At 32.7% G+C, this 17,040-nt stretch overlaps 2 protein-coding genes across 7 annotated transcripts; both read right to left on the reverse strand.

Moving 5' to 3' along the window:
• Positions 1 to 208: 208 nt before the first annotated feature.
• Positions 209 to 3,452, reverse strand: LOC133694233 (uncharacterized). Of its 5 annotated transcripts, XR_009842248.1 has the most exons (5): positions 3,106 to 3,452; positions 2,624 to 2,688; positions 1,621 to 1,810; positions 979 to 1,370; positions 209 to 506 (listed from the first exon to the last, which is right to left on the reverse strand). XR_009842248.1 is itself a non-coding variant. In XM_062115719.1 (3 exons), the coding sequence occupies exons 1-3, from the start codon at positions 3,248 to 3,250 to the stop codon at positions 1,742 to 1,744; spliced, it is 279 nt and encodes a 92-aa protein (XP_061971703.1). In that variant the 5' UTR covers positions 3,251 to 3,452; the 3' UTR covers positions 1,418 to 1,741. The 5 variants fall into 5 exon arrangements, 1 of the variants encoding a protein (XP_061971703.1); XR_009842250.1 differs by lacking the exon at positions 979 to 1,370; XR_009842249.1 differs by lacking the exon at positions 209 to 506 and having other exon boundaries at positions 857 to 1,345.
• A 10,131-nt stretch (positions 3,453 to 13,583) lies between these two features.
• Positions 13,584 to 15,135, reverse strand: LOC133694084 (homeobox-leucine zipper protein ATHB-6-like). 2 transcript variants are annotated; one of them, XM_062115511.1, is made up of 3 exons: positions 14,775 to 15,135; positions 14,265 to 14,635; positions 13,584 to 14,164 (listed from the first exon to the last, which is right to left on the reverse strand). In XM_062115511.1, exons 1-3 carry the CDS (start codon positions 14,833 to 14,835, stop codon positions 13,802 to 13,804), a joined length of 795 nt encoding a protein of 264 aa, XP_061971495.1. In that variant the 5' UTR covers positions 14,836 to 15,135; the 3' UTR covers positions 13,584 to 13,801. The 2 variants fall into 2 exon arrangements, with proteins under 2 accessions (XP_061971495.1, XP_061971494.1); XM_062115510.1 differs by having other exon boundaries at positions 14,265 to 14,638; positions 14,775 to 15,133.
• Positions 15,136 to 17,040: the final 1,905 nt, after the last annotated feature.

Raw genomic sequence — 17,040 nt, forward strand, 5'->3', positions numbered from 1 at the left:
TATTGAAGGAAGGAATTAAAAAAAAATATCAATTTTAAAAAATTAACAAGGTAAAAAAATAACAATCAAAAGAATGAAGATAAAAATAATATGTAAATATAATAAAGGAGGATGAAGTTGTAAGAAATAATCAATTTCAAAAACTATCTTAATTAATATAAATAGCAATCAAAAGAATGAAAACCAAATCTAAAATAATAATAAAAAATGATGGAGGATGAAATAAATAAATAAAATTCAATTTCATGAATGAATTCAAATAAAAAATAACAATTAAAAGAACAGAGACCAAATCCTTATGAAAAACAAATTGAAAAGTTGTTGTAAAATGTTGCAAGGTTAGGCACGGAAATCAAGGAAAAGAGAGAAAAGAAGGGAAAAAGAAGAAGAAAGTCAACCGCTTCTAAACCAGCAGAATTCAAGTACACACGCCACCGAGAAAGGTAGGCTTTGCCGTGAAGAATTGAAAAACACCAGGGAAGATTGTTTTTCTCTATCGTGAGCCACTGCAAACACCATTCAAAGATGTCAGTGTGGCTTATTTACTAGTGAATTTCATGAACACGCCAACAATTTTTTTTAATATTTTTATTAATTAAATTACCAAACCACCTAGGAAAAACATGAATATTGTGAGAAAGCAAAGTGAAATGACTAATATATCTCTAAAATCAAGCCTAAGAATCTTTGGTTGTAGAGACAATAGAGTAATTGAAATATGCATGGTAAATTGTTTTTTTCTTTAGGGTAACCAGTTCAGTGGTTTTTTTTTTTTTTTTAAGCAAAGAGTAAAATCTTGATTTTACTATAATCCACATTAAACCATGACATGTATAAAATATTTTTTCCACACCAATTAGGTTTTTATAATAAGAAATTCAGAAAAATATTTTTTAAAAAAATAACAATTTTCAACAAACAAGCAAAACAAGAAATTATTCGCACGCGGAAACTTGGCCGTGGAGCCACTGTACTTACAGCCATAATGGTCCATACCCCATCTGTAATACAGGCTTTATGCTTACTAAGAGTTTCTGATCTTGGCTAATGGCAACCCAGCCACTCCTGCTTTATTAGGTGTACTTGTCTCTAGCTTAAGAGCTACGGTCTCTTTCCGTAACCAGACACCACTTACGCTGCTTGTTTTCGATGATCACTTGAAACGGTTGTAAAGGAAATGAATTTGGTTCTTGGTCTGCAAGTGATGAACTTGTTTACCATCACTCAATACCTGTATCCTTTAGTTTAGTGACCGAAAGAGGATAGGATAAAGATTCGAATCGATTAACCGTGGTTGATTTTTTAACATGCCAGACAAATTAGGAAGCCGACACCCACCAAAAACCTGAAGAAATTCAATTCGAGACTCCCTATCAAAAACACCATGAATGGTCAGCAGGAAAAAGAGTACTATCCATACTTTTAATTACTGTTTTTATCTTGCTTAAGGGCTAGTTTTTTTTATAATTGCCTGCTCATTCTAATATCAAAATCACGACACTGTATCTTTACAAGTTCAAACAAATGTAAATTACTGGTACCATCACAGAATTTCCAGCAATAGACTTTGAATAAGCAACAAACTCATTAGTTCAACAAGAATGAGAAAAAAACACTAACCAGCTAGTCCACCCCTTTCACGTACTCCACAATGGCACCATAACATTACGTCCAGCTTGAGTTGAGATCAACAAATGGGCAGCTAAACAACACTGTAAGAGATCAAATATTCATTCTTGCTCTACTTCGCAGATTCAGATGCTTCACTTGTTTTAACCTCCGTTTGAAATTGAGACACATATGGTTTGAGCTGGAAAAAAAAGAGACAAATCCCAGTCAGTGATATATACAGAACCGTATCTCCAAAAAATCCTTCAATCACTAACTTGAGCGATCAAAATCTTACCAGGGGGCAAATTATGCAGTTTTTAGTTGTGGATTTTATGTATTATATGTGAAATATGGCCCTGTTTTTCCTAGTATACATGCTGGCCACAGAACTAGCAGAATGAATACAGATCCTTCTGCTCACGAAGGCAGTGTATCATGCAGTGCTCTCACTCTAAATCTTTTGTTTCCCAGGGAGAGCAGAACCTTGAAAATATCAAGATATTATACAAATGATGGGATTGTAATCTGATTGCCAACTACAAAGTCGATCATCAAAGTTTCCACTTTCCATGTTTTTCATTATTATGAAACAACTTCCCCCATCGTGAACCATGGTCACAAAAATAAATACTAGGAAATTCAAGAGCACACCATTACCTACTAAGAAAAACATGTCATATTCCATATCGAAACCAACAGTAAGAATTGACATGACAACGACTATTCTAGTGAACATAAGGGGATTAGTAGGAAACCTATAGTTTTATCTTCCTGTGGTATTAAAGGATTACCACCATATACTGCCAGTCAAGCACTTGCAAAATTTACATCCTAACCAAATTATGACCTGAGAAATTTAAAGAGAGTATCATACTCCCGCAACACCGAAAATTGCCAACTTATCAGCAGAGCCATTTTGATACTTGATGCAAGTTCTTAACATCCATCATCCACAAAAAAAAAAAAAAAAATATACAACTTCAAACAAATGACAATGGTGAAATAAGATTACCATGAAGTCTGTCAAATCAGGGACTACATAGTTGGGCAGTTTCTCCGGTACAACAACATACCCGCCTGCAACGAGGTGGTTGGTTAGGAAACATTAAGTCCTAGATTCATAATTCATACATCAACAGCATTTTCAAAAATCAAGGCAGTTTAAATAAAACAGTCAAATCATATAGCGAAATATACATATCTATATTCTCGTTTAACCATTTGCATGTTTATAAGATAAGCATCATCAATCAACAACTCGAAGAACAAAATTAACAATCTGAATGATATACAATTCCTTAGGCAAAACAAAGTTGAGTTGCGGATGGTGGCGCATTTGACCTCACAAATTACCACCTAAAACCTCTGATTCAGCATCTGGGCATTAATAATAATAAAATACAGTGTTGGGATTGTAGTTTCCAAATACACAGAGAAGCATTTTATCAAATACTTGGTGAGTTGGTTAAATAAAAGATGAAGGTGAAATAGGACCTTTACGAGTGTGAAAACCCGTGGGCTTGCAATTCTTTCCCTTGTAGTAATTACGGGGAGCACGTTTTGACGAAAGAATGTCCAGCGACGACGTCCGCTTCCTCCTCATCGCCCTCCCTATCCCGGTTATCAATCCCAACGGCATTTCCCACCAAATAAACCGTGAATCAAGCACAGAATGAGCACAAAACGAATAAATTTGCTGTCCTGACTTTAAAAGAAAATGAAAAGCTGCGGTGGAGTAATAAAGAGGGTGGGTGTCCTACTGGGTTGTAGTTGTAGAGGGTCTAGGGGTTTCGTTCCTTGCAGCTTCTTGTCACATAAAGGCTTGAGAGCAGTGTTTTAAGACCTGGTCCGACGGGTTGATCCGAGTTTGTAGCCGGGCCTGATCTAAGCAAAAAATAGGCTGGAAATTAGCCCGGTCAAACCTGGTCGACCCGGCTAGACCTAACTGAGACCCGGGTTTATTTTTTTATATATCCTCATGCCCAAAACGACAAGAGCAGAGGGACGAATGCATTCCATAGCAGCAGAAGTGAGAAGAAAACCTAATTAATTTCAAGAAATTGTCAAACCCATTTTACTCTCAGTTTCGAAGAAGAGCAGATGAGCAGAAGACCTTGATCGCCGTTTCAATTATGAGCATAAGGTTAGATGAGTTTTTACTTGTTTCTTTCTTCTTTTGCCTTTTGCTATCCTCAGTTTCATCTTCTTCCCTCTATTGAACTTGCAAAAGAGTATAACAGTGGCATCGATTCTTCTCTCTATTGACCCATCGGTTCTTTCTATCGATTGACCCATCGATTCTTCCCACATGTATGTATCTTGTTTTCTCTGTTCTTTTATTTTTATACAAGTTCAAATGGTCAAATATATGTTCGTTTGCTTTGAATATTGTTGTGAATATTGCTGTGAAATGTGAATATTTCATCCGTTAATTTTTGTAGCTGTGAATATTCTGGAAGTAGCTGTTAATATTGTTGTTAATTTTAGGCTGTCCATGTTCGTTTACTTCTGCTTAAGTTGATATTGGTTATCCCTGTTCGTTTGCTTCTACTTCTTCTTCTGCTTCTGTTAATGCTTAAGTTGAATCAGAATTTGAGACTATCCTCATATTACTCTGCTTACTGAAAAAGAACTGACACTTTTATTTTTTATTTTTATGGATGGTGTTGGTCATTTTAGTTTTCTGTGATGTTGATATATCGATTTTATGGATGGTGTTGGCCATTTCAGTTTTCTGTGATGTTGATATAATGGATTAGTTATTATTGAACTGTAGTTGTGAAAATTTGGGTGGGTTGGCCGTTTAACTGAATTTGTGAGAATTAATTATTAGTTATTATTGAACTGAAAGTGTATGTGAATTGAAGTTATTAAACTTGTTGAGTTCTAAGATAAGATAAGATTTGTGTTTTGGATATTAAATTAAATTTATGTTGTTGGTTTAAAATTTAAATTTGGTTTATGTAAGTGTAGCATTGTAAATTTGCAATTAGTTAGGCATTTTATATAGGAGTTTTTTTTTTTTTGGATTGACCTGAGTCAACCCATCTGACCCGTGATCTGGTCACTGGACCGGATCAATAACCGGATCGGATTTTAAAACCATGTTTGAAAGAGACTAGTTTCTGCCCAAACAAGCAAGTTGGGCAAATGAGGTATAATGAACAGAAATGGGCTGTGTGATTGTCGCCCTGCGGCATTATAAAAAATATTTTATATAGATGGCTCTGGATTGGAAATTTGTAACAAATTGAGTTTGAATAGGAAATTAAGAGTAAACCCTAAAATTCTTATTAATTGTGGAATTGTCCTTTTATCCCCACAAAATTATTTGATAATATTGTTCCTTCGTTACATTTAAGATGATTGAACTAGCTAAATCAATTGAAATCACGATTCAGATAACCGGTGACCACTACAAGAAGGAGCTCTTGCATCGAGAAAAATATAAAGATAAACTTGGTCCCTCCTTTGGGAGGTCGAAAAATCACGATTCGGATAAAGACGTTTGCTAAATGTCAACGTCTCTGGGGTCAGCATCAACCACCGCACAGAGTCTCATGTCACATCTTAAAGCGTTTCCAATCCAAAATAGGTTATCGAGATTGACAGGAAGATTATCCCCTCCATGAACTCTACGCCTCGAAGCACAAAGCACAAGTCTTGGAGAATACAGGGTCTTTTTATTTTTTATAATTCATCTTGGTACAAACAGGATGTCACATGCTGCAAATACCAGCACTACAGGGGACGAAGACGAAGAACAAGCAATAACAGAGGCAGTGGAGATTTGAATCATTGGTCAAAACGGGAATTCACCAAGTAGCTAAACGCACCGTTTTACTTTCCATTTTGTAATGTGTTAGGGGGACACGTGTAATAAGGCCTGCTATCCCTGCTATTCGGGACAAACCACTTGTGTGTATAAATTGGGAGAGCAGAGAAGAAACAATTACACAATGAATGCATAAAGACAGAGATTCAGGTGAATCACTCCTTTTTCCTATCTAATTTTTCTTTCTTCATCTATTAAATCTGGTATCTGTGGTTACGATCATCGCCAGCCAACCATACATCACTGGAGTCAGTAATAGTGGGAGCATTTCCATTTGACCAATAATATAACTGTATTTTTGCTCGAAAACTATTTATATGCTGGAAAATTGGTTGCTAAGGATAGGCTTCAGTCCAACCTTGCATCTTCATCCTCGTATCAATCTTCGATCTGTAGCATCCGGTCACCGGACAAACTTCTTTTTTCTCAAACTAAGGACCTATTTTATATTTAAAGAGAATTAAAGAGATGGTCGGTCTTCTGGTATGTTTTTACTTCTTAAATTCAAAGTCCTCCGTCAACTCCAACATTCCCGATTTGGCTTTTTTCATGTTCACAAGAACATAATGTATCATGTTTATTAATCTGAATAGATTGATTTAAAATCAACAGTGAGGATTTTATACAAAATATAAGATAAATGTTTTTCTTAACCATCCACTAGCAACATGAATAATAATTCTAGTTTTTTCTTCTAAAAAAGCTATAATCAAACTGAAAACAATTAGATTTAGTGATTGTATAAACCAAAAAACTGTAATTATTGGATAAAAAACTCGACTTATTGATTATAACGATTCAAGAATCGAAGGTATAAGGATAGATGCCACGAAGAAGTAATCTTTGATAAGTTCTGAAAGTTTAAGGAAGAACCAAAAATAAGAGCAAACTCTTCCACACCAGTTTTTATTTCTGAATAATCAATCAATCTCTCTAAGTACAACTTAAATAACCATATTTACACTAGGTTTAGTAAATACCGCTTGAAAAATAATAAAATATTTCTAAATAAAATAAAAAAATATCCTAAATCAACTAGAAAAATATTGTAAATCCTGAATAGTAAATTCTAGTCTTTATCGTAAAGCCTTCATAATATTGATCGTTAAGAGATTTCAATCCTATAGAAATTAAGGCCTTTAGAATTTTCTAACAAGATTTCAATTTGATCCTATGGTTATATTGAAAGTTATGTTCATGAAATTGCACGTTAAGAAAATAAGCTCAATCTGCATGCTTTAAGCCCAATAACCAACTCTTTCTTTTGCATGGATTGTATTAATTAAAACCTTATCATCCCTTATTGTAATCTTGATGTTTGACTAGTGCCAAATATCTTGAATTAACTCATTGAATGGCTGTATTAATTTTCTTGGTCATTGACCTTGTAATTGGCCTAATTAATACCTTTAATGGATCATTTGGTGATGCTTATTGCTTCTTATCATTTCTCCTATTCTCAAAAGGTTTCGACCTCGAACCTACATCAAATAGAGAAAGATTAAAACATTAAAAGTAGCACTAAAGCAATACTCACCAAGAAGATCCATTTTATATGCATTGTCCTTGATTTGTTTAAGAACTTGGAACATACCATCTACTCTAGGATGCAACTTAGATCTTCTATGTACTAGAAATCTTTCATTCCTCATATGCACCCAAACTTAATCATTTAGTTCAAAGATGATAAAGACACCTCCAAAGATACACTAAAATCATATTTGAATGGTTTGTAACTTGACCCAACAAGAACATGTCTTGAAGAACCAAAGTTATACGCGATAATCACTGACACCTTACACCTATAAAAAGACATGAATGAGCAGTATAAAATTACAATGAAGTTGATCAATCCTTTAAAAAGCTTGCAAGTTTAAACAAGAACTTCATATGGGAATCATTCAACCAAAAGAGATAGCAAGAATGTCATTTTTAAAAATAAAAATAGTCTTCTTTCTCAATAAATCTCTACAAAAGAGTATTTATACTAGAAAGAATCTTAAGTTTAATAGGATATCCCTAATGAATATAAATAAACATAATAAATAATAATAATCCAATGAACCCAAATTTAAATAAAGGCCCAAATATCTTTAAAAGCTTTAATAATAATTAAAAGATAAATGAAACAATATCTTAACTAATTTAAATAAGACTAAAGTCATTTTTAAAATCTATTGGTGAAATCAAAACCCAAGTTCAAATACATGGTACTCTCTTGTTTAAATGAATTGGAAGGTGTTCCATATATCATTGGAAAGTTATAGATATCTACTTCCCAAATTAACTAGAATCACATTAAAAGTATTTTTATAGCTCTACCGGTAAAGTCAAAACCCAAGTTTAAATACATGGTACTCTCTTGTTTTAATGAATTAGAAGGTGTTTCATTTATAATTGAAAAGTTATGAATATCTACTTTCCAAAACAATTAGAATTACATTAAAAGTATTTTTATAGCTCTAGTTATGACATAAATAATATAGCAATGTCAAAACTGGCAGATTTAAATCTTCTTATTCCAATATTTTTTTAATGTTTGAATGCCTATTTATAAGCCCTTCTTGAACATGATTTAAATTAATCAAGGCCTCTACTTTATTATTCAATATCTTATTGAAGTCTACTTTAGAAATCCATTGAAAGCCTCTTAACCTTAAGTCTTATCGTTGGATCAACTAGAACATCTAACGGATCTCTTGGTGTCACTTGGATCGCATCAAAAGATAAAACGGTTATTACTTTTGTTATTTTTAGATGCATATTTTTTTATTCTTTTTTCTCTACATGTTGTCGAACACTCTCATTAAGTATCTTCATCATCTTTGTTTTTTTATTTCTATCAAGACTAACCCTTTTATTAACAGGTAAATGAATAAGATTTAAAGGGGTTAGTAGATTAAAGCCATAAATAATCTCAAATTATGGATGATCAGTGGTAGAATACAAACCCCTATTATATGCAAACTTTATAAATGACAAATATTCTTCCTGATTTTTTAAATTCTTTTGAATGATAACACATAATAAAATAGTTAAAATCCAATTTACTATTTCTGTTTGACCATTCATTTGTGATGACAAGTAGTAAAAAACAAAAAAACATAGTAAAAAAATAACAAATTAGCTCCTAACTTTCCCTAAAAAACCTTCCAAAAATAGTTAATGAATTTAACATCACAATCAGAAACAATGCTCCTAGAAAAACCATGAAGTCGTATTATCTCACTAACAAATAAATCAACAATATTGGTTGTATCAACAATTTTGTGACATGATATAAATGTTTCATCTTAGAAAACCTATCTATAACCTTAAAAATTAAATTCCTGACCCTTTTTTTTTTTTACCTAGGTAAACCTAAGAAAATTTTATGGAAATATCTTCCTAATATTCTTTAGGTATATGTAATGGAGTATATAACCCATGCAATAAGACTTTAGATTTATCTTGCCTACATATCATACACTCTTTGTACATCATGTTTTATTTTAGACTAATAAAAGTATTCATGTAAAATTTCTAAAGTCTTCCTAACACTAAAGTGTCACATTAAACTGCTCCATGAGCTTCATGCATAGAGCTATCGAGCATATAAATTTTATTATCTCTAAAAACAAACCATCAAGTCTTAAAACTCATCACAATCTAACTTCTCACAAGCTTCATATACATTAGCAAAATCATTATTAGTGACATACAAATCTTTAACATATTCAAAACCCAATATTTCATATTTAAATTAAAAAATAATGACGTATAGATAATGCATCAATCATTATATTATCCTTACCTTGCTTGTACTTAATAATATATGAAAATGTTTCAATAAACTCTATCCACTTGACATGACTCCTATTCAACTTACCATGTCCTTTTAAATGCTTCAAGAATTCATTATTCGAATGGATAACAAATTCTTTTGGCCACAAGTATTGTTTCTAAATTTTCAAAGTCCTTACCAATACATAAAGCTCATTTCTATAAGTTGAGTAGTTAAATGTTGTCCATTAAGTTTTTCATTAAAATAGGCAATTAGTCACTTCTCCTTCATTACAACAACTTCAACACTTATTCCTGAGGTATCACACTCAATCTCAAAAGCTTTAGAAAAGTCTGGTAATGCTAATAAAAGTGTGTAAAATAGCCTTTCTTTAATCAAATTAAATGTGTTTTCTTGTTCAATACCCTATTTAAACTCTAAGGATTTCTTATCAATATATAAATGATGACAATCAATAAGTATCATTAAAGAATCCGTTGTAGATGTCAATTGGGTCAATTACAAGGTCAATGACTAGAAAGATTAAATAGGTATTTAATGGGAAGCTTTAATATTACAACAAGGAATGATCAAGCTTTAATTAATATAATATATGGAAAGGAAAGAGCTGGTTCTTGGGCTTAAGGCATGCAAATTAGATTTATTTTTCTAATATGTATTTTTAAGTTAATGGGTATTACTTTCGACCCAACGATTGGATTTGGCTTAAAGTTTTTAAGTAGAACTTAAAGGTCATATTTTCTCTAGGGTTAAAATTTCTTAGTAAACAAACATTGAGAAGGCTTTATGATAAAGCCTAAAAGTCACTATTTAGAATTTACAATATTTTCCTAGTTGATTTAGGATTCTTTTTTATATTTTATTTAGAACTTTTTTTTTAACAGCCTTAGTCATGATGTTTTACCTAATATAAATAGAGCTATTTAGTTTGTATTTAGAGAAATGGATTGATTATTTGAAAATAAAAATATATGTGTGAAAGTTTTTTTTTACTCTTGGTTCTTCATGTAATTTTCAGAACTTATCATAGGTTACTTCTTCATTTTTTTTCATTCTTATACCTTTAATTCTTGGTTTGTTATAATCAACGAGCGAGGTTTTTCATTCTTATACCTTTGGTTCTTTATTCTTTAAAATCAACGGGTCACAATTTTTTCATCCAATAACTGTGATATTTTAGTTCAAGTAATCATTAGATCAAGTTCTTTTCAATTAATTTTAATTTTCTTATGTTGTGTTCAATCTTTTAATTATAAACTCTAGGGTTCTTACCCTCTAGGCTTATATCAGTTGGTATTAGAGCTTAGCTCTAAAATTAGGTTTTATCTATCTATGTTTATTTTGTTTGGCGTCTTTGTTCTTGTTTAATTTCAAGAATATATTTCTTTATTCTTGTTTATCAATTCTTGAATTGAGATACCTGTTAAAAAACAAAAGAAAAATTTCAGAAAAATTATAACTACTACTAAAATAGATTAAAAAAAGAAAAATTAGAAAGAAAATGTAAATTTGGTTTATGCCGCAAATTGAAATTACAATTTATTTAAGGTATTAAGAAAATTTCAGTTCATACACTTTGTTTCATCAGTGATTATTTGTTTGATATTGATTTTAAATTATTTGAGTGTAGTTTCAAGTTTTATTGAATCATTCTTGAACTATTTTTTTTTATCTTTGTATTTGTTTTCTTGATTGTCATGTTTTTTTTTAAAATTTGTTGGTTAGATGATAGGAACTGAAATTCTTCCTTGTTTTTGTTTAGTTCTTTAAAGAACTAAATAGGCAAGCAAAACAGGTAAAAGGAAAAAAAATGTAAGACTATTATCATGAAAAAATAAATTTTGAGTGAAACACAAATAAAGTGTTAATTATATCGTTGAGTGTAAACATATAAAAGATTGTGTGAGTTTTTATTTATTTATTTACTAATAAAAATTTTAAATTTGATGATGTCTTTTAAAGACGTTTCATCACCTAAGAAAGAGAAGGTTATCACTTTCTTTGTCTTACAGGCCAACGTAATAATAATTTGAGAGGATAAATGTAATGTTCGGCAAAGAGAAAGATCAAATGGATATACAAAAGGCCACAATTGCTAGTCTGTAAGAGGAGCCATCACAAAGGTTTCCTAATATCATAAAGCGGGAAAGACATGCTAACACACTTGTAGATGAGTTTGTTTATGGGAATGAGAATGAAGATGCTGATGATTCAAACCATGCTTCATAGAGTATTCTAAAAAATAACTAGAGAAAAAGCACAAATAGAGAAGTTGTACTATTTGAAGTAGTGCAATTTTTCATAATTCATTTTAGATAGTTGTGTTATTATCAAAAGCACAACTTGTAGAAGTTTTGTTGAATAAATTTAGTACCATAACCTTTCTAGTTATGTTATTTACTTAATTATTTTTTAAAATATGATAGTCTATAAGATGTTAAATTAAAAATAATAAAACCAAATGAAAAGCACCAATATTACAAGTAAAAAAAGAGCTCAAGGTTCTTGAGTGATGCACCTCACTCCAGCTGCGCAAAGAATTTAGTTTTTTATATAGAAAAAATTAGTATAGAAAAAAAATATTTTTTTTAATTAAAATAAGATGTCTAGAAATTTATTTATAAAAAATAACACAATCCATTGAGCCACACATTTTATATTTAGGGGTCGAATTTAAAAGTTGTACATGTTTCACATGCACAACTTGATAATATATGTCTAATCATAGCAGGCAAAAATCCTCATTGAAAAAATAAGCTTGTCGTTGCGATTTATTTTAAAATTATGCATATGATAATGTACAATCTTTAAATTTAAATGTGCATGTGATGCATGTGTGATACATGTATGTCTCTGCAAAAACTATGCTATTTTTATAATTAATATTTCTGCTATGCTGTGCTGTCAAATTTTGGTCCTGTTATGATATTTTTATTTTTTATTTTTAAAAAAGAAATCCTGAAGAATGGAGGTGCAGGGGGTGGTGTATTTTCTCGGGATTGTCACACAAACGTCATGCAATCTAGCTAGCTAGATTCCCTTAGGGCATTAACAGTCAAACATGGGTGACATTATGGGCCCCTGTTTCTGACATGAAAGTGACTTGGAGGAGCTAAGAGTCGCAGCAGCTTTTTTTTGTCTGTCCCTTTCCCACTCAAAACTTCAAAGAAAAGTGGTAAGGGACTCCTGGCCTCTCCATCTCCACTTGTTCAAGACTAATAGGCTACTAAACCCTCCAAAAGATCTTCCATTCAGAGTAGAGGCCGATTGCTTACCAAGACCTGTTTTTAATTAATTTGCCTTTTGCTTAATCATCAAGGTTAGTCGAAAATATATTTACCATAATATGTTCATAGTTTAAGCATCAATGTCAAAGGAGAAAACATCTACTTTGCTAGCTTGGCGTTGTTCTTTCACAAGAAAAGAATGCTAGTCAACTGATCAGAAATCAGAGGCGACTTTAATAGTCTCTAGTTCATGGGAGTGAAGGACTAATCGGGTCATACACAAGATCACAAATTCTTGTATCGGCAATATGAAAATAGTTTTGGTTAGTTGATGAGAGGTTGGTTACCTAATGAGCTGCGTATGGCTTCCCATTTCTTGGTTACTGACAACCTCCTTTCAAGAACGTGCATGGGAGCAGTCTACAAGTTTCTGTGGGAGAGCTATATGTCTTTAGGCTTCAGAGATTGGTTCCACTAGAAGAGCTCTCGGCACAATCTTGCCGTTGAATATTGAATAGTAGTTAGCTAATCTACGGGTCTGGACCTACTTTGTACCAACCACATGGTTTGATAAGTGCTTGTTCGGAAGTCCCACCCAGAAGGAAGAAAACCCACAGAATACATGGGACCTAAACGTTTTTCGGATCTCTTCAAACTTTTGTGCATTATGAAACACAAGTCTTTAGCCACAATAGCAGCTTGAAAACATTCAAAATCCGAAAGATGGACATCTTTGTTGTTTGGTAGCAAGAGGGCCTTCGATTCTTAAAGCATTATATACCAAAGACATAAATTTTGTAGAAGATGAAAGTTTCTGAGATGTCTAACTCTGTGCCGCTACTAAAATTTCTAATCGACACTTTAGTCAATCCTCGTAATAAAAGAAGATTGTAACTTTTCTGACTCTGTACATGCTGCAAGAGTGAACGAAACGAGAATTCTTAGATGCCAAATCTTCTACACCCTATTGTGTGGGGCGGTATGCAACAACCACGCCAAAGGGAATCATTAGCTAAGCAAACTAATTAATTTATAATGTGATGTACTAACTATCTTTTAATGATCTGATACAGTGTTTACTTTTTAGCTATACAAATTGCACGGCAGATTTCTGACAGATAGAGTATAGACCTGGCAACTTAAATATCATTGGTTGCTGGATAGTACCATATACAGGTAGTATGATTTCTTACACTGAAGTAAATGGTAAAACCACTGTTCCCGCCCTGGTTGAAGATGTTTTGTTGCAATGGAACAGCATAAATATGAAGTCCTAAAAAACAATAGTCTCCAAAAGCAACTTATTTCTTTCCAAGGCTGGAACTTTTTAGAATTACACCAGCTTTATTGTTCAGGAAAATAGCAATGAAGTGTGGGAGCTTGATCAACTGAAAAGAAATTGCATGATTCCTCAGCGCTAAACAAACTCTGTTCTTCTAGTTTCATAAGATGGGGTTGATATACTTGATACCTATTCCCCAAAATAGCTCTCGAATCAGTTAAATTAAAGCAATTCATCAATTCATTTGAAGAGGAAACATTGCTGTGGTCTTTGGTGACTGCACTCGAATTCTTGTTTTCACTGAAATCATGGTTCTGACTGTGCACTGAGGCATTGTTGTCTGACTCTGAAACATGGTACTCTTCTTTTACAGAGTGACTGCTATCAACTATTTCTTCTCTCAACTTTGCTTTCAGTTCTTTTACCTAAATTTCAGGTAACAAACAGCATAACTAAGAAATAAATTATCCAAAAAAAAACAAAAATCTAATCAACTCAGCCTATTAACAAATGTAGAGGCAATACCTTTTGTGCTAAGGCTTCATTCTTCTGTTCAAGATTACTGTAATCAAGATTTAGAGCTTCATAGTTTGCCTTAAGGGTGCCATAATCTCTTTCCAATTGCTTAGTCTTCCAACGGGCTCGACGGTTTTGGAACCAAATAGCCACTTGTCGTGGTTGCAGGCATAATTCTTCAGCTAATTTCAGCTTTCTCTCTGGCACAAGCTTGTTATCGACCTCAAAATTCTTCTCCAAGGCCTTAACTTGATGCAAGGTTAACCTTCGTTTCTTCTCACTTCCAAGGTTAGCTTCCTCAATGTAGTCTTCTTCTTCAAGACTGTCCAGCATTGCCTGAAAATCTCTACTGTAACCTTGGTTGGTGTTTTGAGTCCTATCTTCTGGGTTAACGAGGTTATTAAGAGTAGCATGTAAGAAAAGAACCAAAAGTTATGCAAAATCCAGATATTGTTTGGTAACCCAGAAAGCAAAAATCATTTTAAAAAAACTCGATCACTTTGGTGGAGTTTTGTTTACCTTTTGAAGAAGTAATAGAGATGAAAGCAGCCAAGGAATCTGAGGAATTGAAGCGCTTCATAGCTGAGAGCGAGAAAGAGACAGAGCGGATGATTAGCTTAAGGAGAAGGGGTGCCCCTCCTCCAGTTTCACTGGGTTTGCCAAATCTCCAAGTTTTTTCAAAAGGATGAAGACGGAAAGGAGAACACTGTAGCCTAACCCAAGAAAATGGAAGCTTTTTTTGATCAAGTAGACAGTACTCGGGAAAGAACAACAGTGATAAAAAGCATAGCTCTAGCTAATCATTGTCTAATCACATTAGAGAAAAGGAGAGATGTAAACTCGAATAGGCAGTGAACCGGCTTCACCCCTCACACTTGTTATATACAGTTTATGCAGCTTTTAACTTTCTGAGCTGTGAATGTGGTTTGAAATTGACTCAAAATCATTTTTTAAATTGTTTTCTAATTTTTAATTGTTTTTTTTCGGTGTGTGTGTTTTGTCACATCCCTTGTATTGCTGCAAATTATAGGATTTAAGTTATAGCAGTATTATTTATGTAATAATATAATTAATTTTTAGCTGCGCCATATTATAGGACCGGATTATAGTACGACGACTCATAGCAAAATCAGTTAGTTGTCATTACCTTATTACCTTTGTCCCTTTATTTTTAGACCCTGATTAAACACATCAGCAAGCAAAAAAACTTCAATTTGAATTTGGGTTTTCCATAGATGCTTATGGCTGAGGTATCTGGACTTAGTTATTCTGTTTTCTCCTATAAAACAACTCTTTAATACTTAACTTAATAAAACAAAGACAAGAAAGGTAAACTAAAAAGGGATAAAAGTAGGAGAGTAAATTTAGAAGTCCTAGGGTATTTATGCACTCTTAGTCACTAAGATCAAGAGAAGTGCAAAGAAGCATGGTATTAGTCTTGCATTCTCGTAAGAGAAATCATGATGAGAAGTTGTGTTGCCATTGGAGATCAATTTTTTGCCAATGAAAAGAACAATAGACCACATTGCTCATCCAATAAAATGAATTGATTGAATAGGTAATTGAGAGTAATCATAAGATGCTAACCAATAATGCAATTTTTATAGGAGATTTCAGATGCAAAATCTATAAGCTTTGAGGAATTTTAAAATGAATAATTAGATAATAACATATTGATTCCTCATAGAAAATAGAGGTCATAACAACATAAACATAAACATCATTTTACATGCCATCGATTCTTCTAGGATCGATGAGTTTCTGATATATTAGGATTTGGGTTGTGGCCTAACCAAGACAACAGGCTTGACCGGATAACTTGACGTCCAGTTTAATGGGTAGACCCCAGGCCCACCAAGCTTGACTGGATAGCTTGTTGTTCGGTCTAGGGCTAGCCCAAGCCTACCCTGCCTAATCGAACAACTTGTCATCTAATGATGAGAAGTTGTGTATTTTTATTTTGATGTGTTGTCATTATCTTTAAATCTTTTGAATATTTATATGTTCAATAGACTTACCAAGTGGTCTTGAAACTTTCATATTTTGTTTACATTTCTTCTTTGTCCATGCATGCAACTTGCATGTAGAGAATGACTTTCCCGTGACTAATGTCTACAAGATAAGAAGAGGTGAGGTAACTTTGGTGGAGAAGACCATTTCTATGCGAGGTAGGGAACGACTTTATGTTGGTGAAAGTTGTGTCATGGTAAGTGTCGTGGTTTTTAGGTTGTCTCTCATATCTTCGAGGTTAGGTGTTGTTTTGAACCTAAATAGAGAGAACACCAAACATTTTGTACAAATATTTTATAGAAAAATAGAGATGGAGAAACTACCATGATGAATAATGTTAAAGGGAATTAGTATATAGAGTCATGAAGATTTTGTTTAGAGATACGTAAATTTTTAATTAATTGAGAAATTGCTATAAAAATGGGTGAAGTATAATGTAATAGAGATTAATCATGAAGTCGAACACCATTTCCTTGAAGCAAAAGTTTAAAATACATTTTAGGTAATAAAGATGTTAGAAAGATTGACATTTTAGATAAATAGTCTTCCTTTTAAATGTTGGGGAGATTTGTAAAGACTTTCTCTTGTTTAAGATAAAAGATGTACTTGATTATACTAGTAGGGTGATTCCTTGCTCATGAAGAATCATTTCTTTGAAATCCTTTATAGCTTCTTAATTAATTTGTAGCATCTTCAAAGCAAGTAAAGTTACATTATTAGGATATCATAAAATTCCCTTTCACTATCACTACTTCTTATCGGTAGGGAACTTCAT

This window comes from Populus nigra, chromosome 5 (assembly GCF_951802175.1).
Source record: "Populus nigra chromosome 5, ddPopNigr1.1, whole genome shotgun sequence".
NCBI lineage: Eukaryota > Viridiplantae > Streptophyta > Magnoliopsida > Malpighiales > Salicaceae > Populus > Populus nigra.

Bases quoted from the DNA above. Each gene is read 5' to 3' on its own strand.
- LOC133694084 (XM_062115510.1), bottom strand. From the start codon at position 14,835: ATGAAGCGCTTCAATTCCTCAGATTCCTTGGCTGCTTTCATCTCTATT. The intron at 14,639-14,774 runs GTAAACAAAACT...TCGTTAACCCAG, and splicing joins CTCTATTACTTCTTCAAAAG to AAGATAGGACTCAAAACACC. The intron at 14,165-14,264 runs GTATTGCCTCTA...CCTGAAATTTAG, and splicing joins ATGAAGCCTTAGCACAAAAG to GTAAAAGAACTGAAAGCAAA.
- LOC133694233 (XM_062115719.1), bottom strand. From the start codon at position 3,250: ATGCCGTTGGGATTGATAACCGGGATAGGGAGGGCGATGAGGAGGAAG. The intron at 2,689-3,105 runs GTCCTATTTCAC...ACCTCGTTGCAG, and splicing joins GGGTTTTCACACTCGTAAAG to GCGGGTATGTTGTTGTACCG. The intron at 1,811-2,623 runs GTAATCTTATTT...TTTTTTTTCCAG, and splicing joins CTGATTTGACAGACTTCATG to CTCAAACCATATGTGTCTCA.